At 49.0% G+C, this 21,222-nt stretch overlaps 1 protein-coding gene across 2 annotated transcripts in view; it reads right to left on the minus strand.

The window, feature by feature from the left end:
• The window catches only part of GRB10 (growth factor receptor bound protein 10), a 171,141-nt gene that overhangs the window by 17,207 nt on the left and 132,712 nt on the right, over nt 1-21,222 (minus strand). For both annotated transcript variants that reach the window (XM_082400525.1, XM_082400524.1), the window contains 5 exons: nt 20,737-20,805; nt 19,000-19,137; nt 17,493-17,603; nt 15,695-15,793; nt 726-803 (listed from right to left, as the gene is read on the minus strand). In XM_082400525.1, coding sequence (XP_082256651.1) covers nt 726-803; nt 15,695-15,793; nt 17,493-17,603; nt 19,000-19,137; nt 20,737-20,805 — 495 coding nt within the window. The remainder of the gene's footprint in view (nt 1-725; nt 804-15,694; nt 15,794-17,492; nt 17,604-18,999; nt 19,138-20,736; nt 20,806-21,222) is intronic.

Here is a 21,222-nt window from a genome sequence, read left to right on the forward strand (position 1 = left end):
GGCTGCTGGTGGCCACAGGATTTGGACCGTGTGGTCTTTCACAGGGTCCCAAACGTGCACTAAAACTCATCAAAGAAATGGAAACGCCAAGCGCAAGCCAGCCCTCACCATCAGCCGAGTCCTTCCTCGGGTAAGTTAGTTCAGGGAAACACAGGGACTCTTTCTGTGGGATAGTTTGACATCTAGGAACGGACATCGAGGGATTGTTAAGATCGTAGTTTGAGAGGATGAAGCGTGTCTGCACCTCTGGGAAGTAAAGTCCATCCTGAGAACACAAGATGACTCACTACAATCTCAGTTCTCACAGAGAAAGACTTAAGCGTCACGGTCAACAGCACTGTGGGTCCCACAGCTGAAATGGACAGAAGCGAAGGTGGGAAGGCAGCTCCTCAGTGGAGCTGAGAGTTGCTGTCGACATTTCTGAGCACGTGAATAGAGAGCCCTTAAATGGAGCCATCTACTGAGGCAACCCTGCGGGGAGGGGTGGGGACGGGGTGAGGGTGGCAGAGGAATCTGCTCCCGGCAGATTCCTCTGTCACACTGTTGGGATGACCAAGTCCCCCTTCTGGGAAACGCAAGGTGGTGAGATACTCTGGCTTCTCTGAAATGCACAAGCTCGTTCTGCAGCTTCCCTGGTCAGCCTCGTCTGAAGCGAGATGTCCACAGCACACACTGACGCAGCAGCTGAGAAGGAACTTGGTTTCGGGGCCGGCAGCTTTACTTACCACTGGAGTTGAGAAGGGAGACAGCACGGCCTTCCTCTGCTGAGGGATTCTGTAGTTCTGGTAAAGGAGCATTCCATACTGAAGGGGAAAGGAAGGCCAGAGTCAGCCCCTGGGGGGGCCTCGGGAGCCCCCAAAGCCCCAAATGTGGCAAACCCACGGCCGTGACGGGCAACAGTCATACAGAACAATGAGCAATCCCTGCCAACAGCCTGGGGAACTCAGAACAAACATCCAACAGAGCACTGTCTCTGGGGCCTGCCACCACCAACACTCTATAGACAGTTACCGCTGAATGTCTTGGGATGCTGGGTGGGCAGGAAGTAAGCAGGGCAATAACAATGTAATAACGATGAGACAAGAACAACAACTAGCCTTACTGAATGTTGATACAGGCAAAGTTCTCTTCTAAGTGCTTTACGCTGCTCTTTTATTTAATCTTCTCCATTTTACGAAATATGTACTTTATCCCCATTTTACAAATCACAGAACACAAAGAAGTGAAGCAAGTTGCTCAAGGTCATGGTAAAGTAGGGATTCAGGATCTGAATGTACAAGCCTGCTCCCAAACCAGCGCTCTTCCTAACCACCAGGCTCCCGGCCCAACCAGCTCAGCGGCTCATGCTTTATTTCCCCAGGAAATAAGCACTATGGGTAGTGCAAAGTCTCATACACTCCCAACATCCCAACCTACGCTCCCCAATTACCCACTCAAACCATACAGAAAAGAAAAAATGTCAGGAAGAGAAAACTCAGATATCAAGTGGGCTGCATCTTCCTCTTCACTGTCCTTTATGGATGTAAGCTCATTTCCAGCTTGAGGCCCTGCAGTACTCATTTCTAAAGTTAACATATTTGGAACACGATGAAAAGGTCTAACATAGGTACAACTGCACTCCCATGAGAGGGGAAGAGAGAGAACAGGTTAGAAGAAATGTTTGAGATAATGGCCAAGAATTTTCCAGAACTAAAAAAAACCAACCAAGCTACAGAATCTAGGAGTGGGATAAAAACAAAACAAAAACAAACAAACAAATAAACAAAACCACCCAGGAACATCATAGAAAACAGAGACAAAGAGAAAACGTTAAAAGAAACCAGAGGAAGACACACTTTACTTTCACAGAAGCTATGAGAGGAGGAGCAGCTGACTTTTTAACCTGAATGATGGGAGTTAGAAGACAATGGGATGGGTGAAATGCAGGAGAAAATAACCTCTAACCGAGGATTCGACCATCAGTGAAAAGTTCCTTCAATAATGAAAATAAGATAAAAATATACCAAACCAAAATGGAGAGATTTTTGTTGCCAACAGGCCCATACTCAAACAGCTGCTGAGTGGAATTCTGGTCCCAGAGAGAAGAAGAATGTAGATTCAGGGAACAACAAATTGCAGGGGGGACCATCAAGATGGAGGAAGAGTGAGATGTGGAGATCGCCTTCCTCCCCACAAATACATCAGAAATACATCTACATGTGGAATAACTCCTACAGAACACCTACTGAACCCTGGCAGAAGACCTCAGACTTCCCAAAAGGCAAGAAAGTCCCCGTGTACCTGGAGAGGGCAAAAGAAAAAAAAAAACAGAGACAAAAGAATAGGGATGGGACCTGCCCCTCTGGGAGGGAGCTGTGAAGGAGGAAAAGTTTCCACACACTAGGAAGCCCCTTCACTGGCTAAGACGGGGTATGGCGGGAAGGAAGCTTCGGAGCCACGGAGGAGAGAGCAGCCACAGGGGTGCGGAGGGCAAAGCGGAGAGATTCCCGCACAGAGGGCCGGTGTCAACCAGCACTCACCAGCCTGAGAGGCTTGTCTGTTCACCCGCCAGGGCGGGTCGGGCTGGGAGCTGAGGCTCTGGCTTCGGTGGTCAGACCCCAGGGAGAGGACTGGGGTTGGCTGCATGAACACAGCCTGAAGGGGGCTAGTGTGCCACAGCTAGCCGGGAAGGAGTCTGGGAAAAAGTCTGGAACTGCCTAAGAGTCAAGAGACCATTTTTTCAGGGTGCGTGAGGAGAGGGGATTCAGAGCACTGCCTAAACGAGCTCCAAAGACGGGCGTGAGCCACAGCTATCAGCGCTGACAACAGAGATGGTCATGAAACGCTAAGGCTGCTGCTGCAGCCACGAAGAAGCCTGTGTGCAAGCACAGGTCACCATCCACACCTCCCCTCCAGGAAGCCTGTGCAGCCCGCCACTGCCAGGGTCCCGTGATCCAGGGACAACTTCCCCGGGAGAACGCACGGTGCGCCTCGGGCTGGTGCAATGTCACGCCGGCCTCTGCCATCACAGGCTCGCCCCGCATCCGTACCCCTCCCTCACCTCAGCCTGAGTGAGCCAGAGCCACCTAATCAGCTGCTACTTTAACCCTGTCCTGTCTGGGTGAAGAACAGACGCTCTCAGGTGACCTACACGCAGAGACGGGTCCAAATCCAAAGCTGAACCCCGGGAGCTGTGCCTCAGGAGCAGCGGATTAAATCTCCACAATCAACTTGACGTACCCTGCATCTGTGGAATACCTGAACAGACAATGAATTATCCCAAAATTGAGGTGGTGGACTTTGGGAGCAATGATATATATATTTTTTTCCTTTTTCTCTTTTTGTGAGTGCGTATGTGTATGCTTCTGTGTGTGATTTTGTCCGTATAGCCTTGCCTTTACCATTTGCCCTAGGGTTCTGTTTTTTTTTTTTTTTTTTTTTCTTAGCATAGTTTTTAGTGCTTGTTATCATTGGTGGATATGTTTTTTGGTTTGGCTGCTCTCTTCTTCCTTTCTTTTTCTAATTACTTTCCAATTTTTAATAATTATTTTTTATTTTAATAACTTTATTTTATTTTATTTATTTATTTATTTTTTTCTTCCTTTTCTTCTGAGCCGTGTGGCTGATAGGGTCTTGGTGCTCTGGCCAGGTATCAGGCCTGTGCCTCTGAGGTGGGAGAGCTGAGTTCAGGATATTGGTCCACGAGAGACCTCCTGGCTCCACATAATATCAAACAGTGAAAGCTCTCCCAGAGATCTCCATCTCAGTGCTAAGACCCAGATCCACTCAATGATCAGCAAGCTACAGTGCTGGACACCCCATGCCAAACAACTAGTGAGACAGGAACACAACCCCACCCATTAGCAGAGAGGCTGCCTAAAAATCATAATAAAGTCACAGACACCCCAAAACACACCACCGGACATGGTTCTGCCCACCAGAAACACAAGATCCAGCCTCATCCTCCAGAACACAGGCACTAGTACCCTCCACCAGGAAGCCTACACAACCCACTGAACCAACCTTAGCCACGGGGGGCAGACACCAAAAACAACAGGAACTACGAACCTGCAGCCTGCGAAAACGAGACCCCAAACACAGTAAGTTAAGCAAAATGAGAAGACAGAGAAACACACAGCAGATGAAGGAGCAAGGTAAAAACCCATGAGACCGAACAAATGAAGAGGAAATAGGCAGTCTACCTGAAAAAGAATTCACAGTAATGATAGAAAAGATGATCCAAAATCTTGGAAACAGAATGGAGAAAATACAAGAAACATTTAACAAGCACCTAGAAGAACTAAAGAGCAAACAAACAATGATGAACAACACAATAAATGAAATTAAAAATTCTCTAGAAGGAATCAATAGCAGAATAACTGAGGCAGAAGAACAGATAAGTGACCTGGAAGATAAAATAGTGCAAATAACTACTGCAGAGCAGAATAAAGAGAAAAGAATGAAAAGAATTGAGGACAGTCTCAGAGACCTCTGGGACAACATCAAACGCACCAACATTTGAATTATAGGGGTCCCAGAAGTAGAAGAGAAAAAAAAGGGGACTGAGAAAATATTTGAAGAGATTATAGTTGAAAGCTTCCCTAATATGGGAATGGAAATAGTTAATCAAGTCCAGGAAGTGCAGAGAGTCCCATACAGGATAAATCCAAGGAGAAACATGCCAAGAAACATATTAATCAAACTATCAAAAATTAAATACAGAGAAAAAATATTAAAAGCAGCAAGGGAAAAACAACAAATAACATACAAGGGAATCCCCATAAGGTTAACAGCTGATCTTTCAGCAGAAACTCTGCAAGCCCGAAGGGAATGGCAGAACATATTTAAAATGATAAAAGGGAAAAACCTACAACCAAGATTACTCTATCCAGCAAGGATCTCATTCAGATTCGATGGAGAAATCAAAACCTTTACAGACAAGCAAAAGCTAAGAGAATTCAGCATCACCAAACCAGCTTTACAGTAAATGCTAAAGGAACTTCTCTAGGCAGGAAACACAAGAGAAGGAAAAGACATATAATAAGTAACCCAAAACAATTAAGAAAATGGTAATAGGAACATATGTATCGATAATTACCTTAAATGTAAATGGATTAAATGCTCCAACTAAAAGACATAGACTGGCTGAATGGATACAAAAACAAGACCCCTATATATGCTGTCTACAAGGGACCCACTTCAGACCTAGGGACACATACAGACCAAAAGTGAGGGGATGGAAAAAGATATTCCATGCAAATGGAAATCAAAAGAAAGCTGGAGTAGCAATTCTCATATCAGACAAAATAGACTTTAAAACAAAGACTATTACAAGAGACAAAGAAGGACACTACATAATGATCAAGGGACCGATCCAAGAAGAAGATATAACAATTGTAAATATTTATGCCCCAACATAGGAGCACCTCAATACATAAGGCAAATGCTAACAGCCATAAAAGGGGAAATCGACAGTAACACAATCATAGTAGGGGACTTTAACACCCCACTTTGACCAATGGACAGATGATCCAAAATGAAAATAAATAAGGAAACACAAGCTTTAAATGATACATTAAACAAGATGGACTTAACTGATATTTATAGGACATTCCATCCAAAAACAGCAGAATACACTTTCTTCTCAAGCGCTTCATGGAACATTCTCCAGGAGAGATCATATCTTGGGTCACAAATCAAGCTTTGGTAAATTTAAGAAAATTGAAATTGTATCAATTATCTTTTCTGACCACAATGCTGTGACACTAGATATCAATTACAGGAAAAAATCTGTAAAAAATACAAATACATGGAGGCTAAACAATACACTACTTAATAACCAAGAGATTGCTGAAGAAATCAAAGAGGAAATCAAAAAAATACCTAGAAACACATGACAACGAAAACATGATGACCTAAAACCTATGGGATGCAGTAAAAGGAGTTCTAAGAGGGAAGTTTATAGCAATACAATCCTACCTCAAGAAACAAGAAAAATCTCAAATAAACAACCTAACCTTACACCTAAAGCAATTAGAGAAAAAAGAACCAAAAATCCCCAAAGTTAGCAGAAGGAAAGAAATCATAAAGATCAGATCAGAAATGAATGAAAAAGAAATGAAGGAAACAATAGCAAAGATCAATAAAACTAAAAGCTGGTTCTTTGAGAAGACAAACAAAATTGATAAACCATTAGCCAGACTCATCAAGAAAAAAAGGGAGAAGACTCAGATCAATAGAATTATAAATGAAAAAGGAGAAGGAACAACTGACACTGCAGAAATACAAAGGATCAAGAGAGATTACTACACGCAACTATATGCCAATAAAATGGACAAACTGGAAGAAATGGACAGATTCTTAGAAATGCACAACCTTCTGAGGCTGAACCAGGAAGAAATAGAAAATATAAACAAACCAATCACAAGCACTGAAATTGAGACTGTGATTAAAATCTTCCAACAAAAGCCCAGAACGAGATGGCTTCACAGATGAATTCTATCAAACATTTAGAGAAGAGTTAACACCTATCCTTCTCAAACTCTTCCAACATATAGCAGAAGAAGGAACCCTCCCAAACTCATTCTACAAGGCCACCATGACCCTGAGACCAAAACCAGACAAAAATGTCACAAAGAAAGAAAACTGCAGGCCAATATCACTGATGAACATAGATACAAAAGTCCTCAACAAAATACTAGCAAACAGAATCCAACAGCACATTGAAAGGGTCATACACCATGATCAAGTGGGGTTTATCCCAGGAATGCAAGGATTCTTCAATATATGCAAATCAATCAATGTGAAACACCATATTAACAAACTGAAGGAGAAAAAGCATATGATCATCTCAATAGATGCAGAAAAAGCTTTCAACAAAATTCAACACCGATTTATGATAAAAACCCTCCAGAAAGTAGGCGTAGAGGGAACTTATCTCAACATAATAAAAGCCATATATGACAGGTCCACAGCCAACTTCATTCTCAATGGTGAAAAACTGAAATCATTTCCACTAAGATCAGGAACAAGACAAGGTTGCCCACTCTCACCACTATTATTCAACATAGTTTTGGAAGTCCTAGCCACAGCCATCAGAGAAGAAAAAGAAATAAAAGGAATCCAAATCGGAGAAGAAGAAGTAAAGCTGTCACTGTTTGCAGATGACATGATACTATACACAGAGAATCCTAAAGATGCTACCAGAAAACTACTAGAGCTAATCAATGAATTTGGTAAAGTAGCAGGATACAAAATTAATGCACAGAAATCTCTGGCATTCCTATAAACTAATGATGAAAAATCTGAAAGAGGAATTAAGGAAACATTCCCTTTTACCATTGCAACAAAAATAATAAAATACCTAGGAATAAACCTACCTAAGGAGACAAAAGACCTGTAGGCAGAAAACTATAAGACACTGATGAAAGAAATTAAAGATGATACAAACAGATGGAGAGATATACCATGGTCTTGGATTGGAAGAATCAACATTGTGAAAATGACTCTACTACCCAAAGTAATCTACAGATTCAATGCAATCCCTATCAAACTACCAATGGCATTTTTCATAGAACTAGAACAAAAAATTTCACAATTTGCATGGAAACACAAAAGACACCGAAGAGCCAAAGCAATATTGAGAAAGAAAGACGGAGCTGGAGGAATCAGGCTCCCTGACTTCAGACTATGCTACAAAGCTACAGTAATCAAGACAGTGTGGTATTGGCACAAAAACAGAAAGACAGATCAATGGAACAGGATAGAAAGCCCAGAGGTAAACCCACGCACATATGGTCACCTTATTTTTGATAAAGGAGGCAAGAATATACCATGGAGAAAAGACAGCCTCTTCAGTAAGTGGTGTTGGGAAAACTGGACGCTACATGTAAAAGAATGAAATTAGAACACTCCCTAACACCATACACAAAAATAAACTCAAAATGGATTAAAGACCTAAATGTAAGGCCAGACACTATCAAACTCTTAGAGGAAAACATAGGCAGAACACTCTGATATAAATCACAGCAAGATCCTTTTTGACTCACCTCCTAGAGAAATAGCAATAAAAACAAAAATAAACAAATGGGACCTAATGAAACTTAAAAGCTTTTGCACAGCAAAGGAAACCATAAACAAGACGAAAAGACAACCCTCAGAATGGGAGAAAATATTTGCAAATGAAGCAACTGACAAAGGATTAATCTCCAAAATTTACAAGCAGCTCATGAAGCTCAATATCAAAAAAACAACCAACCCAATCCAAAAATAGGCAGAAGACCTAAATAGACATTTTTCCAAAGAAGATATACAGATAGCCAGCAAACACATGAAAGAATGCTCAACATCACTAATCATTAGAGAAATGCAAATCAAAACTACAATGAGGTATTACCTCACACCAGTGAGAATGGCCATCATCAAAAAATGTACAAACAATAAAGGCTGGAGAGGGTGTGGAGAAAAGGGAACCCTCTTGCACTGTTGGTGGGAATGTAAATTGATACAGCCACTATGAAGAACAGTATGGAGGTTCCTTATAAAACTAAACACAGAACTACCATACGACCCAGCAATCCCACTACTGGGCATATACTCTGAGGAAACCATAATTCAAAAACAGTCATGTGGGCTTCCCTGGTGGCGCAGTGGTTGAGAATCTGCCTGCCGGTGCAGGGGACACGGGTTCGAGCCCTGGTCTGGGAAGATCCCACATGCTGCGGAGCAACTGGGCCCATGAGCCAAAACTACTGAGCCTGCGCATCTGGAGTCTGTGCTCCGCAACAAGAGAGGCCGCAACACTGAGTGGCCCGCGCACCGCGATGAATAGTGGCCCCTGCTTGCTGCAACTAGAGAAAGCCTTCGCATAGAAACGAAGACCCAACACAGCCAAAAATAAATAAGTAAATTAATTAATTAAAAAAAAAAAAGTCATGTACCACAATGTTCAGTGCAGCTCTACTGACAGTAGCCAGGACATGGAAGCAACGTAAGTGTCCATCGACAGATAAATGGATACAGAAGATGTGGCACATATATACAATAGAATATTACTCAGCCATAAAAAGAAAAAAAATTGAGTTATTTGTAATGAGGCGGATGGACCTAGAGTCTGTCATACAGAGTGAAGTAAGTCAGAAAGAGAAAAAACAAATACCGTATGCTAACACATATATATGGAATCTAAAAAAAAAAAATGGTTATGAAGAACCTAGGGGCAGGACGGAATAAAGACGCAGACGTAGAGAATGAACTTGAGGACACGGGGAAGGGTAAAGGTAAGCTGGGACGAAGTGAGAGAGAGGCATGGACATATATACACTACCAAATGTAAAATAGATAGCTAGTGGGAAGCAGCCGCATAGCAGAGGGAGATCAGCTCAGTAATTTGTGACAACCTAGAGGGGTGGAATAGGGAGGGTGTGAGGGAGGGAGACACAAGAGGGAGGGGATATGGGGATATATGTATATGTACAGCTGATTTACTTTGTTATACAGCAGAAACTAACACACCATTGTAAAGCAATTATACTCCAATAAAGATGTTAAAAAAAAAAAAAGAACAAATTGCAGTGTCTACCTAAGATGCCACGTCCGATCAGGATTCGAAAGGACAGCACAGCCCCTCAAGTGTGAAGGTGACCAAAACCTCAGCATATGGTGTTAGTCCTGGTTCTGTTACAGTTTACACAGCACTGAGCTTGAATACTCCTCAAAGCTCAAAGAAATGCATTTTTTTAAAAAATGTAGTTCAATTTCTCCTTCTGGGTTTTTCAATTTTGAGGTTTTTCTGTTTTTGCAAAGAATGTCCATTTCATCTTGATTTAAAATACAATAGTAGGTGGATATGCATAGCATGTCTTCATTTTTCCCATTTAAAAATGACTGGGTTTTACGTGCCTTCCTTCATTTCTACCCTCCACGTACTATAATTCCCCCTTGCTTCTGTCTGTCTGTGTAGAAAAGACAGGTGTCTGTGCTTGCGGTTCACACAGGGTGGCCGGGGGTCGCTCACACACCACGCGGCACAGCGGGTGGGGGGGAGGCAGAAAGGGACGGGGCAGGCGGGTCTCCAAACGCCTTCAGGGTGAGATGCGCTTCGGGGATGCTGAGAACGGCCGCTGTTTCTGAACAAACATTGAAACTGCACCCGTGTGCTAGTAACTGGCCTGCCTGCCAGGAGTTTCTGACTCTGCTTTTGAGTCAAGCGGTGGGCTTGCTCTCCCTGGGCCCTGGGGCTGGGGCAGAACAGGCGAGCAGTCTGGACCTGAGCCTGTGAGTGGGGGTGACATGTGTCACTTCTGTGGATGGGAGACCCCCTGGCTCTGCCTTCCCTTCCCCGGCTGAGGTCATGATGGGGCCACGCCACCTGCCATGTCTGAGCTGGATCCGTCTTTGCTGTTAGAGCTGCTGAGATTGGATTTTTTTTTTTGCCATTTACCAATAACCTGAGATGCCATGTAATTCAGTCTTTTTGTCTATTTCACATATTGAGGAATTATCCAACATTTTGCCTGAGGGGGGAAAGGGTTCTGCTACATAAAAATAAAATTTGGGAACCACTAGACTTGAGAGATCATCTTGCAGGGAAGAGGGTGAGAGGGAAGGTCTATATCAGGGACTTTCATTCTGTTAGATTTCACAAAGCAATCAAATTTGGAGAAAAAAAATCTGTGACCGTCTTAAGGCTTGGCAACTAATTCGCCAAATAAGACAGCACACACACACACCAAAAATTAACCACTGATCTACCATCATATCAACAATTTTTTTTATCAACAATACTTTATAAAATATTCTTGACAGAATGGTAGATCAGACCATCAGACTTTTGTAAAGTTTAAGGTTAACTAAGTAAAAAGGACACAGTCTCAGATTAAAGAATAAACCTGTTACCATGAGCACAATTAGCTTCATGGGAAGCTGACCGCACTCTCCGTACTTGTTTTGTTTTGCTACGCACTAGAGAAGATGTCTCCCCAACTTCTCAGTAGTCAGAGGACTGGCTTTTAGGGACCACGGGTCTGGACTCTGGGATCCAGAGAGGCCATGAGTTTGGCTGTGAGCGTGAAGGCAGGTGGCACCATCAGACGGGAGGGCAGAACACACCTGAGCCATCTCCCAAGTTCTACCTGGGCTTCCTAAGAAGCACCCCCGGGGCGGGGGGGGGCATGGAGTCTCAGCTGGCCCATCTCCAGGCGCTCTCTCCTCACCTGTACTGCGAGGGCCGTGCCTTCCCCTAGGTTCTCATGACGGACGATTAAACGGGGTGACGTGAAGCTCCCCACTGGCAGGTGCGAGCAGGCAGCAAACTTCATGGTGTTATCACCAGAGCCGGGATGCTTTGCCTCTGCTCTGTACACCTGGTCAGCACGCCCCGCCCCGTCCCCCGGAGAACTGTTCCCTGTGTATGCGCTGCTTCTGGGCGCTGGAAGCCTCCTCTTGGCTCCAGACCCCACAACGCCTGTATGCCAGGGCTCAGGCTCCTCGGCTGCTGTCGTGCCCAGCACCCACTGTAACTGTCTTCTCCATGTCAAGCAATTCATTACAGAATCCTGTGTGCTTTTTTGTTTTTCCTGAAGCCTCTTTAAGAGGCTTAGACTTTTTAAAAAATTTTATTTATTTTTTTGGGCCGCGCTTGGGCAGCTTGCGGGATCTTAGTTCCTCGACCAGGAATTGAACCAGGGCCCCGGCAGTGAAAGCGCTGAGTTCTAACCACTGGACCACCGGGGAGTTCCCTACAGAAACCTGTATTGATGAAGCAAGACCTCGCTCTTGGGGAAGCATCTCTAGGGCAGCTTAAGAAACATCTAGAAGGTGGAGGGGGTGGGAAGGAGACGCCAGGTAACTAACACCGTTTTTGTACTACTTGTGCTGTCCTGTAGTCTCTATGAAATCATTTAGGAAACAGTGGAATTGCAGATAGAGGAACAAAAGCAGGTATTAGCCAGTTTTCTCCTCTGGAGGCTCGAGCTATAATTTTTTTTAAAGAAAGTGTACCAGTGTTGGTACTTAAAGGCACAGGAAGGTCTAGGTTAATTCAAAAGAAGTCCTTCCTCTCAAAAAAGCCCTGGGGTTTCAATACCGTCCAAATTGCCCAATATCAGCCACCACAGACCTGCTTCCTGGCCAGAGTTGGAGACGGTGGGAGGGCAGAGCTTTACCCTTCAGCTTCAGGCCCCCAGGTCTCCGATGTGCCTCCTCCACACGGGGACATGGCACATCCGACCCACTGTTAGGGGGCAAGGGTGTCGGAGGGTTAAAGCTGGGGGAGGGAGCTCTCATCACTCACTACAGACGAGATCTTCACATCAACCACGAAAAGAGGCAACCCAACGTTTCCTTGGTCTGTGGCAGCAAGACCCCCCTCGGAGGCCCAAGAACCGGCCTCTGGAGATGGTGCAGGTCCCTAGTCCAAAGCCCCCTCTGCCAACCAGGCAGGGGCGCCGTCTCGGGCTGACTCTAGCGCTGCCCATGACATCCGGCAGGCGAGGGGGAGAAACGGTTTCAAAAGAGGCGGGGAGCCAACGCAGATACGGGAGTTTGGGTCGGTTGCCACTTTCATTCAATTCACATTTTCTGAGCATCTCTTCCGTTCCGGGCGCTCGGCCATCCCAGCTCTGGGGATCTGGGGGGAGCCAAGTAGGATGATGCCCAGGCACGAGAACATATAGAGGGAGAGCGCTGGGAGGTGGAGAGGGGGAGCCTCTCCCGGTCAGGTCCCTGCCACCTGCAGACCGGTCTCCCCGTGGAGGAGGAGAGGCAGACCACGGACTGAGCCAGTGCTCACGACCCAAGAAGCTCGTGACGCAGCAGAGCCAGGGGAACGGGAGGCTTTTGAGAAGGTTCCCCACTGCTTCAAAGGGCGTTAAGTCCCCGGAGCAAAGTACATCCCGTTCTGGAGGCAACGTGTGGGTGCAGGGCAGGGGCCATCACACAGAAGCTGGTCTTCTAAGTACGCTTCTCCCCAGAGCAAGGTGACTGGAGCCAGGGGCGGCTGGGGGGCAGGGAGGGAGGAGACCCAGATGCTTGTACGGGTCCCGCATTTCAGATGCTGGTGCTGGCCACTCGGTAGAGGCAGGAGGCCCCAGGGCGTGACCAGCCAGGCCCCGCCCTCATACAGGACGGCGCTGGGGGACGTGCGGTCAGCTGCTCACTCAGGGCAAGGTGGCCGGGACAACGGGACCGTGGCTGGGACTGGATGGATCCTCAGCTTCCCGGAGGCTCTCGGGGGGCAGCAAGCATGCTGGTTAGCGACGGAGTTCTGGGGCCAAAACATCGGGGTCCTAGGGCTGACTCTGCCACACGCCAGTGGCCACGTGGAACGCAGCGCCATGGGCTTCAGGACTGTCACCTGTACCGGTCGTACGTGTATGTACAGAGCCGCCATGAGCAGCAAACGAGGTCAGAGATGTGAGGCGCTGCCTGGCCCACAGCAGATGCTCCAAAACGTCCATCACATTGTGTCAGCGTATACAGGGCACGCATCGTTAGCACTAATAATAGCCAGGCGTCGCTGCCACTGTGAGCTCGGCCCGCTTCCTTCCACCGCCCGGTCACCTAAGTCACATTACGATGGCGCCAAAGGGGCCCCCGCCCTCCGCCCTTGTGAGACGGCATCAGAGGTGCTGCCACATCACCACGTGTCACCCACGGAACACGACGCGTTAGTACCAGTTCCTTTTTCATCTCCTTTTTGTTTTTTCCAAAATAGATAATATTTGTGCAGAGCAAAGGAAAAAACGAAAAGAAAGCACACAAATACATAAAACCTTGCATGTCTCCCTCCACGTCTGCCCCATCTACACCGCAGCCTCCAGGCTCCCCTTCAGTATCGTGCTTACATACATGTCAGTGAATCTAAACACGCATTTCCGTTCTCTCCCCACCAACGCAGTGACCTGTTTATACAACATTCTGCACTTCGCTTGTTAATTGTTAATAAGACATCCTGGAAATTTCCCACAACGGGACCCAGAGAGGAGTTGTCCCTTTCCAGCTGCAGGGGCCTCCTCTGTGCGCACGTCCCATAAGCCAGGCAACCAGCCCCCTGTTGAGGGGCACTTGGATTTAACACCAGCTTGTCAGGGCGCAGCCGATGACATACGGTATCTTACAGCAGCAGGGCATTTCTTCTTCTACTACAGAGCAGTAACATTTAAATGTACACCATTTAAAAAAAATTAAGTAATTAATTAATTAATTTGGCTGTGTTGGGTCTTTGTTGATTCGCGCGGGCTTTTCTCTAGTTGCAGTGAGTGTTGTTGCGGTGTGTGTGCTTCTCATTGCGGTGGCTTCTCTTGTTGCGGAGCACAGGCTCTAGGCACATGGGCTTCAGTAGTTGTGGCTCGTGGGCTCAGTAGTTGTGGCTCGTGGGCTCAGTAGTTGTGGCTCGCGGGCTCTAGAGCGTAGCCTCGGTAGTTGTGGCGCACGGGCTTAGTTGCTCTGCGGCCATGTGGGATCTTCCCAGACCAGGGCTCGAACCCATGTCCCCTACGTGGGCAGGCGGATTCTTAACCGCTGCACCACCAGTAAAGTCCCGTGTACACCTTTTTTTGTTTTACCAGTGACAAGATAAAAAAAACAAAGGAAGGTCCTGGGAGAGAGGAACACGGGTTGCCTCTCCAGGGAGCCCGTGGCATCTCCAAGGAGTATTCCGAGCTCAGCCTCCCACTGTCTCTTGATCTAAGTGACTCTGCCGAGAATCTTGCACCAGCTGGACCCTCAGTGAGGGTTGGGGACTTTTGTAAAGAGACACCCAGACCACTGCATGTGGTGGCCACAGCTGAGCAAACACACTTCCCCCACAGGCCCCTTGACTTTGGCCAAGTTCGTCTTGTCAACTAACCTGTAACTCACGAGGACTTTATGTACCTAAGGAACTCCAGACACACGGTGTGTGTATGTGCAAAGGAACATTTTGTGGGACATCCAAGTGAGATGCGCCTGCTGTGCACTGAGCTTGTACTAAAGGGCGTGTGAAGTCATCTTGGCAATATCTGTGAAATCACTGCCAGGTGCGATCCCACGTGAGGGTCCGTGCAAGACATTTCTTTTAGCATTATTGTCAGGAGACACCATTTCCCTTGAGACTCTATGGTGAGCCACATGATTCGTTATGTTTCCCTCATGGCCCTGGCTTTTTGAGAATTCGAGAGTCTGATGCTCCATCAGGAAGACCATTAACCTCCTGATGACCGACGTGCACCCTCCCCGACCCGACTCCCTGGTCTTGACCTTTTTCTTCATATTGGTTCTCAACCCCCGCCCCACACCCAGGGTACACTTGGTAACATCTGGAGACATCTGGGGTTGTCTCAGCTGCTTGGGGGGTGCTACTGGCATCTCGGGGAGAGACCAGGGGGCTGCTAAATGTCCTGCAAAGCACAGGACGGCCCATTGCCTGGCCCCAAATGCCAACAGCGCCGAGGGTGGGAACTGGCTCTGGTTCCTCTAACGTTAAGGCTCTGTGGGGAGCTTCTGAGACCCTGAAAAAATGTGTGAGGACCCTTGATTCCTAGAGCTGGTGACGGCACGTGGGAGGGTGACAGGCACTGCCCATGGAGAGGGGTGCGCTGACGCACGCTGTGACCGCAGGGCTGACGTACACACACTGTGACGAGTGGCTCACACACACACAAACACACACACACACACACACACACACACACACACACACACACACACACGCACACCGTGACCGCAGGGGGCCCACCTTGAGGAGCCTGAAGGCCGTCATCCAGCACGTCCGGCTCTGCTCGTCCTCGGCACAGAGCAACCGCAGCTCCTTGGCCTCGTTCCTGACTCTGTTTGGCTAAAGGAGACGAAGGAAGACCCCATGAGCGTCACAGGGACTCGGGAACACGCCTCCCGTTGGGCAGGGCTGAGCCCGCACACGGCAGGACCTGCCGAGCACCACTCATGCGCTGCCGGGCACGGACCGGCCCCGGGCAGTTGTGGCCACTTAGTACTTAGCTGAGGGGTCAGCCGTCCTCCCACGGGAGGTCCTGGGGGAGACAAATAGGAAAGAAACCGCAAGGCGGGGGTGGCTGACGGGGCATCTAGCTCCGTGCAGAGAATGCTGATTCCTGGGAGGGGGACCTGCCCCGGGGTCTCAGAAGGAGGCGTCTTCAGTTGCCTCCCAGGAAGACCGAGGACGCAGCCGTGGGAAGGGCCTGCTGAGTGAGCCGGCGTGGGGAGAAGCCCCCGGGGCTCAGGGCTTCTGGGGCATCTGAGTGGCCCCAAGGACGGACCCGTGGAAAGGCCCAGGGGGTGAGACCAATGTCGCCCCAGAGCAGGGGACCGGAGCAGGGCAAGCAGCGGAGGCAGGTGGTCCCAGCCAGAGGCAGGGCTGGGCTGTGACGGGGGAAAGCCTGCAGGCATAAGCTTGGCGGGATGTCCACAGGAACCCTCTGACCGCAGGCCCGCGGGGCAGTGCTGGGGTGGACACTGGCCCAGCTCTCTGCCTCGGGAATCTGGAGGGGGAGGGGGGCCTGAACGACAGCCCGAGTCCAGCTGACGCTGCGGGCGAAGCAGAGGCCGCGATACCCGGCACGTGGGCCGGGGGAAGGGAGCACCGGCTGCCTGGGCCCCGACAGCTCCAGCCCCTCCCGAGGCCACTTCCCACCAGCCTCACATGCACCTGGGCCTTTAGCTGGTTTGAAGTCAGTTCGTATTACTTGTAATCAAAGAAGCTTCACCAAGAGAAGCAGAAGATGGCATTTTCGGATGGAATGGGCTCCTTGTGCCCTGTCTCCTCCTCGGGCTCAGAAGGTAGCCTGGCTGCGGGACTCGGGCTCGCTCACTGGCTGCCCGATGTGGGCAATGGGGCCAGGTCAGTTCCCACCCTGTGAGCACCTGGGAAGACCCAGGAAGACGACGGAGGTAGAAGCCTCAGTAGAGGGTCTCGTGCACAGCGGGTATTCAGTAAATATCTACTAATGCGATGACCAGCATCACCACAGCTTCGCCGAGGGGGGAGGAGCAGGCCCCCCCAAAGTGTGTGTGTGTGTGTGCACGCGCACACAGGCATGCACACGTATGTCTACATGTGTGCATGTGTTTGTTCACATAGCTGTGTGCAGGTGTGTACATGCACAAGCACGAGTGCACATGGGAGCGTATGTGTGAGTTTGTGTCCTCATGCACGTGCACAGAGAGAGGGCAGAGCTGTGGTCACCCCTAGTCTAATGTCCTGGGGACGACAAGCCCACACAGAAGGTGTCGGCTCATTCAGTACCTGGAGGCCACCCAGTGACAGGCTGGGACCTGTCCACGGGCATTGTCCATCACGGACTCTGCTTTTCTCTGAGCATCTGAGCTACTCAAGGACGGACACGTCATAAGCACACAAGAAATATTTTTATATGAATGAATAAATCTAGTGTGAAACTACGTTTCTGTTAAAAACAAACAAAAAAAACCAGCGCCCAAGAAAGGAGGTCCCCGGTTTAATTCCCAGGTGCCCAGTGGGGTGCTGCCTGGGCGTCTCGGAAGGCCTGCGGATGGGGTACCTTTATGCAGAAGCCGTAGTCCGTGGGGGCACCGTACTGCTTCCTGCTGGCCATCAGGGAGAAGATGCGGCTGTCCTCCAGGTCGGCCAGCAGCTGCAAGTGTCTGGGCTCCTGCAGGGAGGTGGTCAGACTCACGTGGGAGAACTTCTCAGCACAGCCAAGAGCCAGCGTTTCACGCCCCCGTCAACAGAGGGCAGTCTGTGCGTGCCCTCAACACCTCTCCCCTCTGACAGTCTACAGACTATACTCATCACGTAGAATAAGTGCTAAATTAAAACCACATCCCACAGCCCCCCCCCAAAAAAACCCACCCTCCCAGTTCTCAGACAGAAAACGGTTACAATGTTATTGGACACTCTGCCAAATCAAAGCCCCATAAAGTGAAAACCAGAAGATCTGGAAGCTAAGGTCAAGGTTAGGAGCACACACTCAGAGGCAGGACCCACACCACCTTTGCTGTGCTGCGTGATCAGAGACCAGCTGCGTCCGCAGTCGTCCCGTCCTCCTCCTGAACTCCCCATCCCGCGTCTGTTTCCTGCTCTAGGCTACACACGTCCCTGGGCTCAGCATTGATGCGGATGATGCGTAAGCCACACAGCAGAGCTGGGAAATCAGGAAGTTACCCTCCCCACTGCATCTGATGAAGACCCCATCTGCAGAGGGAAGGGCGGCCGGCCACGCCCCTTCTCTCCTGCGGCCATGCCCCTCCCCGGTGACCACGCCCCTTCTCCCCAGAGGCCACGCCCCCTCTCCGAAGGCCACCCCGCTTCCCTCCTGACTTCCCAGAGCAGCAGGGCTGTGGCCTGATGCTGGGCCAGCACTTTCCCCTGGGGTCCCCAGCTCCTCCCTCCTCCTTCCTGCGAGAACAGAAGAGACCACAGCTCTCGGGTGTAAAAGCAAGGCCAAGGTCAGCTGGGTACGTTCCCACGGCAGGCGTCCTTGGACGTTACAGGAAAGAGTAGGTCAGAGGTGCAGAGACACCAAAGGAGACCCTGGCAAGGCCAGCCCGCAACACCCCGACTGTCCTCGGAGTCGGGCAGCCGTCTTCCATCCCTCACTTCCTCTTCCCACTGGGGATACACACAAAACCGCAATTTATTCCACGAAATACCTACAATAACATGTATTAGATTGCCATTAGGGTGGCAATAATCTATCAGATATCCTGCGGCTAGCTTGGATGCCAACTTCCAAATTATAGAAACTAAGTTAGCATCTTTCAAGGGACTCAGGCAGGCAGGAGGCTCTGCTCCCAGCCCACAGAAGGGGCCCGGGCTGGCCAGCTTGGGGGTGGGGGAGTGACACAGCCCTGGGATCCCTAGGTCTGTGTCACCACCTGGTTTCCCAGGTAGGGCTGTGCACCAGGAACTCTGAGTTTAGCTGCTACACAATCAGCTTAATCAGTCACGAGCTGGGAGGAGCCCAGGGTGCATTTTAAAATGAAGCCCACGTTTACTCGGAACCCTCCCAGCCTGGTGTGACCGGCGGTCACGGCTTTAAAACTCACCTTTGAAGCTCCCTTTGTGGAGCAATAGAGGCCGGATCGCCGCAAACACACGTACAGCTTCTTCCACGACTTCCTTCCCAGCTCCTTCACGTGCAAAAACCCTTGAATCTCAGGACAACTACTGGAGTTTAAAAAGTTCTGTGGAAGAGCAAGTTTGACAAGTCAGACGATGCTGACGTGAAAGTATGACAGCAGACACATGAAAGCAGCGTCGCTGGCACTGGAACATTTTGCGAATTACTGAAATACTCTTTTTGGGTTAAACTGAGTGTTTTCAAGTGATACTTTTTCCTTTCAAAAGTCTTAAAATTCCCATCTAAATTGGGGTTGCCTAAAACATAATTAAGTGTTTAAACACACACAAGCAGATGGACTTTCCTAACTCTGACAAAAACCACAACGTCATAAATCTCCTAACGGAGTGTGTTTAAGCATCCTGCCCTTTATTCTGGTTTCCCATAAAAATCCCAGTCTGGTGTTCAGAGCTGGGGCCACAGAAGGGCCAGGAGCACTGATTAGAGGCAGGCAGGCTGGGAGCGAGCATCTCGCCGGCGCTTGGGCCACGTGCCCTCCAGCGAAAGCTGCGTATCCAGTGTCAGTCCAACTCCTGGAACGAACACCCTGGTGACAGCCGCTCTCCCGCTAAGTCCTCCCACCAGCCGCACCTCTTTCTTCAGGGAAGAGAGGTCAGGAACCAGATCTGGGGCGACCCTGGTGGGTCCCCTACACTGACTGAGAGGGACACAGCTCCTCCTGCAGACGGTAAGGGCCAACTGGGCAGGTCCTGGTGCCCCCGGGCAGTGCTTCTGGCACCTCAAGACATCACCGTGCACGCTCACCAAGCACCAAGCCATCTCGGATCAGGCAACTAAAACAGCAGGAAGCCACTTTACCCTCCTTGCGCACGGGCCATGATAACTTAGTGTGACAACTCTCACCCAGGGCAGACAGATGCTCTGGTTGGAGGGCCCGGGACACAGCACAGAGGCTTTCAGCTTCCAGAGGCAGAAACAAAGCAGGAAAAGGAGGGCTCAGGGCAGAATTCTGTAGGAACTACATTCTAGTACTTTCTCTTATATTCAGTGCCACCTGGAGCGTGCTGGTTGCCTTAGTGAATGGTTTATTCCCTTACTACTTAACGTGCTGTTAAGAGACACGTCTTTAGGGGTGCAGAGGAATATCCCGACTTCCCGGGAGAGTATGAGGCAGCAGTAAGCGTGGAGAGGCACCTGATGGCCCCCTCCGCTGCGGGGAGGGGAGGGGCAGGCCAGGTTTACTTGGAACAGACTTCAGGAAGCAAGGAGCCAGTGAAGACAGGTGTGCTTGTTTTTAGAGTATAAGAAGTTTCTTTTACAAGATTTTTATGGCAACCCAATCATTTTTTACTACCAGGTGGACCCAGTATTTTCGCAGAGATTTCCAGGGAGCTGTGCTCGGAGACAGGGGGCGCGGTTTGCAGAGAACCCAGGACCTGCGGCTCCTCCACCCCGCCCTCCCGCTCCGATGGCCTCTAAGTCAGTGTATCCTGTTTCTAAGCGCTTGTTTTGCTTTGAAGGAGCCTGGTTACATTCAGCTCTCCCAGGTAAACACTTATTTCTGGTTACTCTAAATTCCACAAGGAGCCAAGGCTCGTACATGAGTGAGAACGCAACTGCTCCAAGTTTCTACCAGGCCCCCAGGACAGCCTGAGAGCTTCTACGCAGAGACTCCAGCAGAAGCCTCTTCTTTGCCCAGTACCTGCAAAAGCTGGGTCTGACTGCCGTTTGACTGCTGGCACCAGGTAACCATCTGTTCTGGGAAGAAGTTCTAGGCCATGGAAAAACAAAGATGTCAGAGGTTAGCTTAAGAGTGGGGAAAAGCATACTTCCAGGTATGCCAGTACTGAAAACTTTCCTCCAGGTAAAATTAGGTACAATTTGTATTTAAAATGACAGTCCTTTTTGTTCCTTTATCACACCATGGAAACACTGACTTCAAAAGGCTACATTTTCCCTTCGACGCTGCCCCGAGTTTGGAGTGTCTGTGACGCCCACTATGACCCACGTCTGGCAGCGCACCAAGGCAGAGGGCTGCCGCATGTCCTAACTCAGGGACACAGATGCATGGCACAAGATAAAGAACCCCTGAAACTAGGAGATGCGCACGGAGATGTGAAGAGGCCTTTTCTGGTGCGTTACCCAAAAGTAGTTACCAAATTTCTTCCTTTCAATAAAAAAGCAGCTA

Source organism: Balaenoptera borealis (assembly GCF_965194805.1).
Source record: "Balaenoptera borealis genome assembly, chromosome: 7".
Lineage (NCBI taxonomy): Eukaryota > Metazoa > Chordata > Mammalia > Artiodactyla > Balaenopteridae > Balaenoptera > Balaenoptera borealis.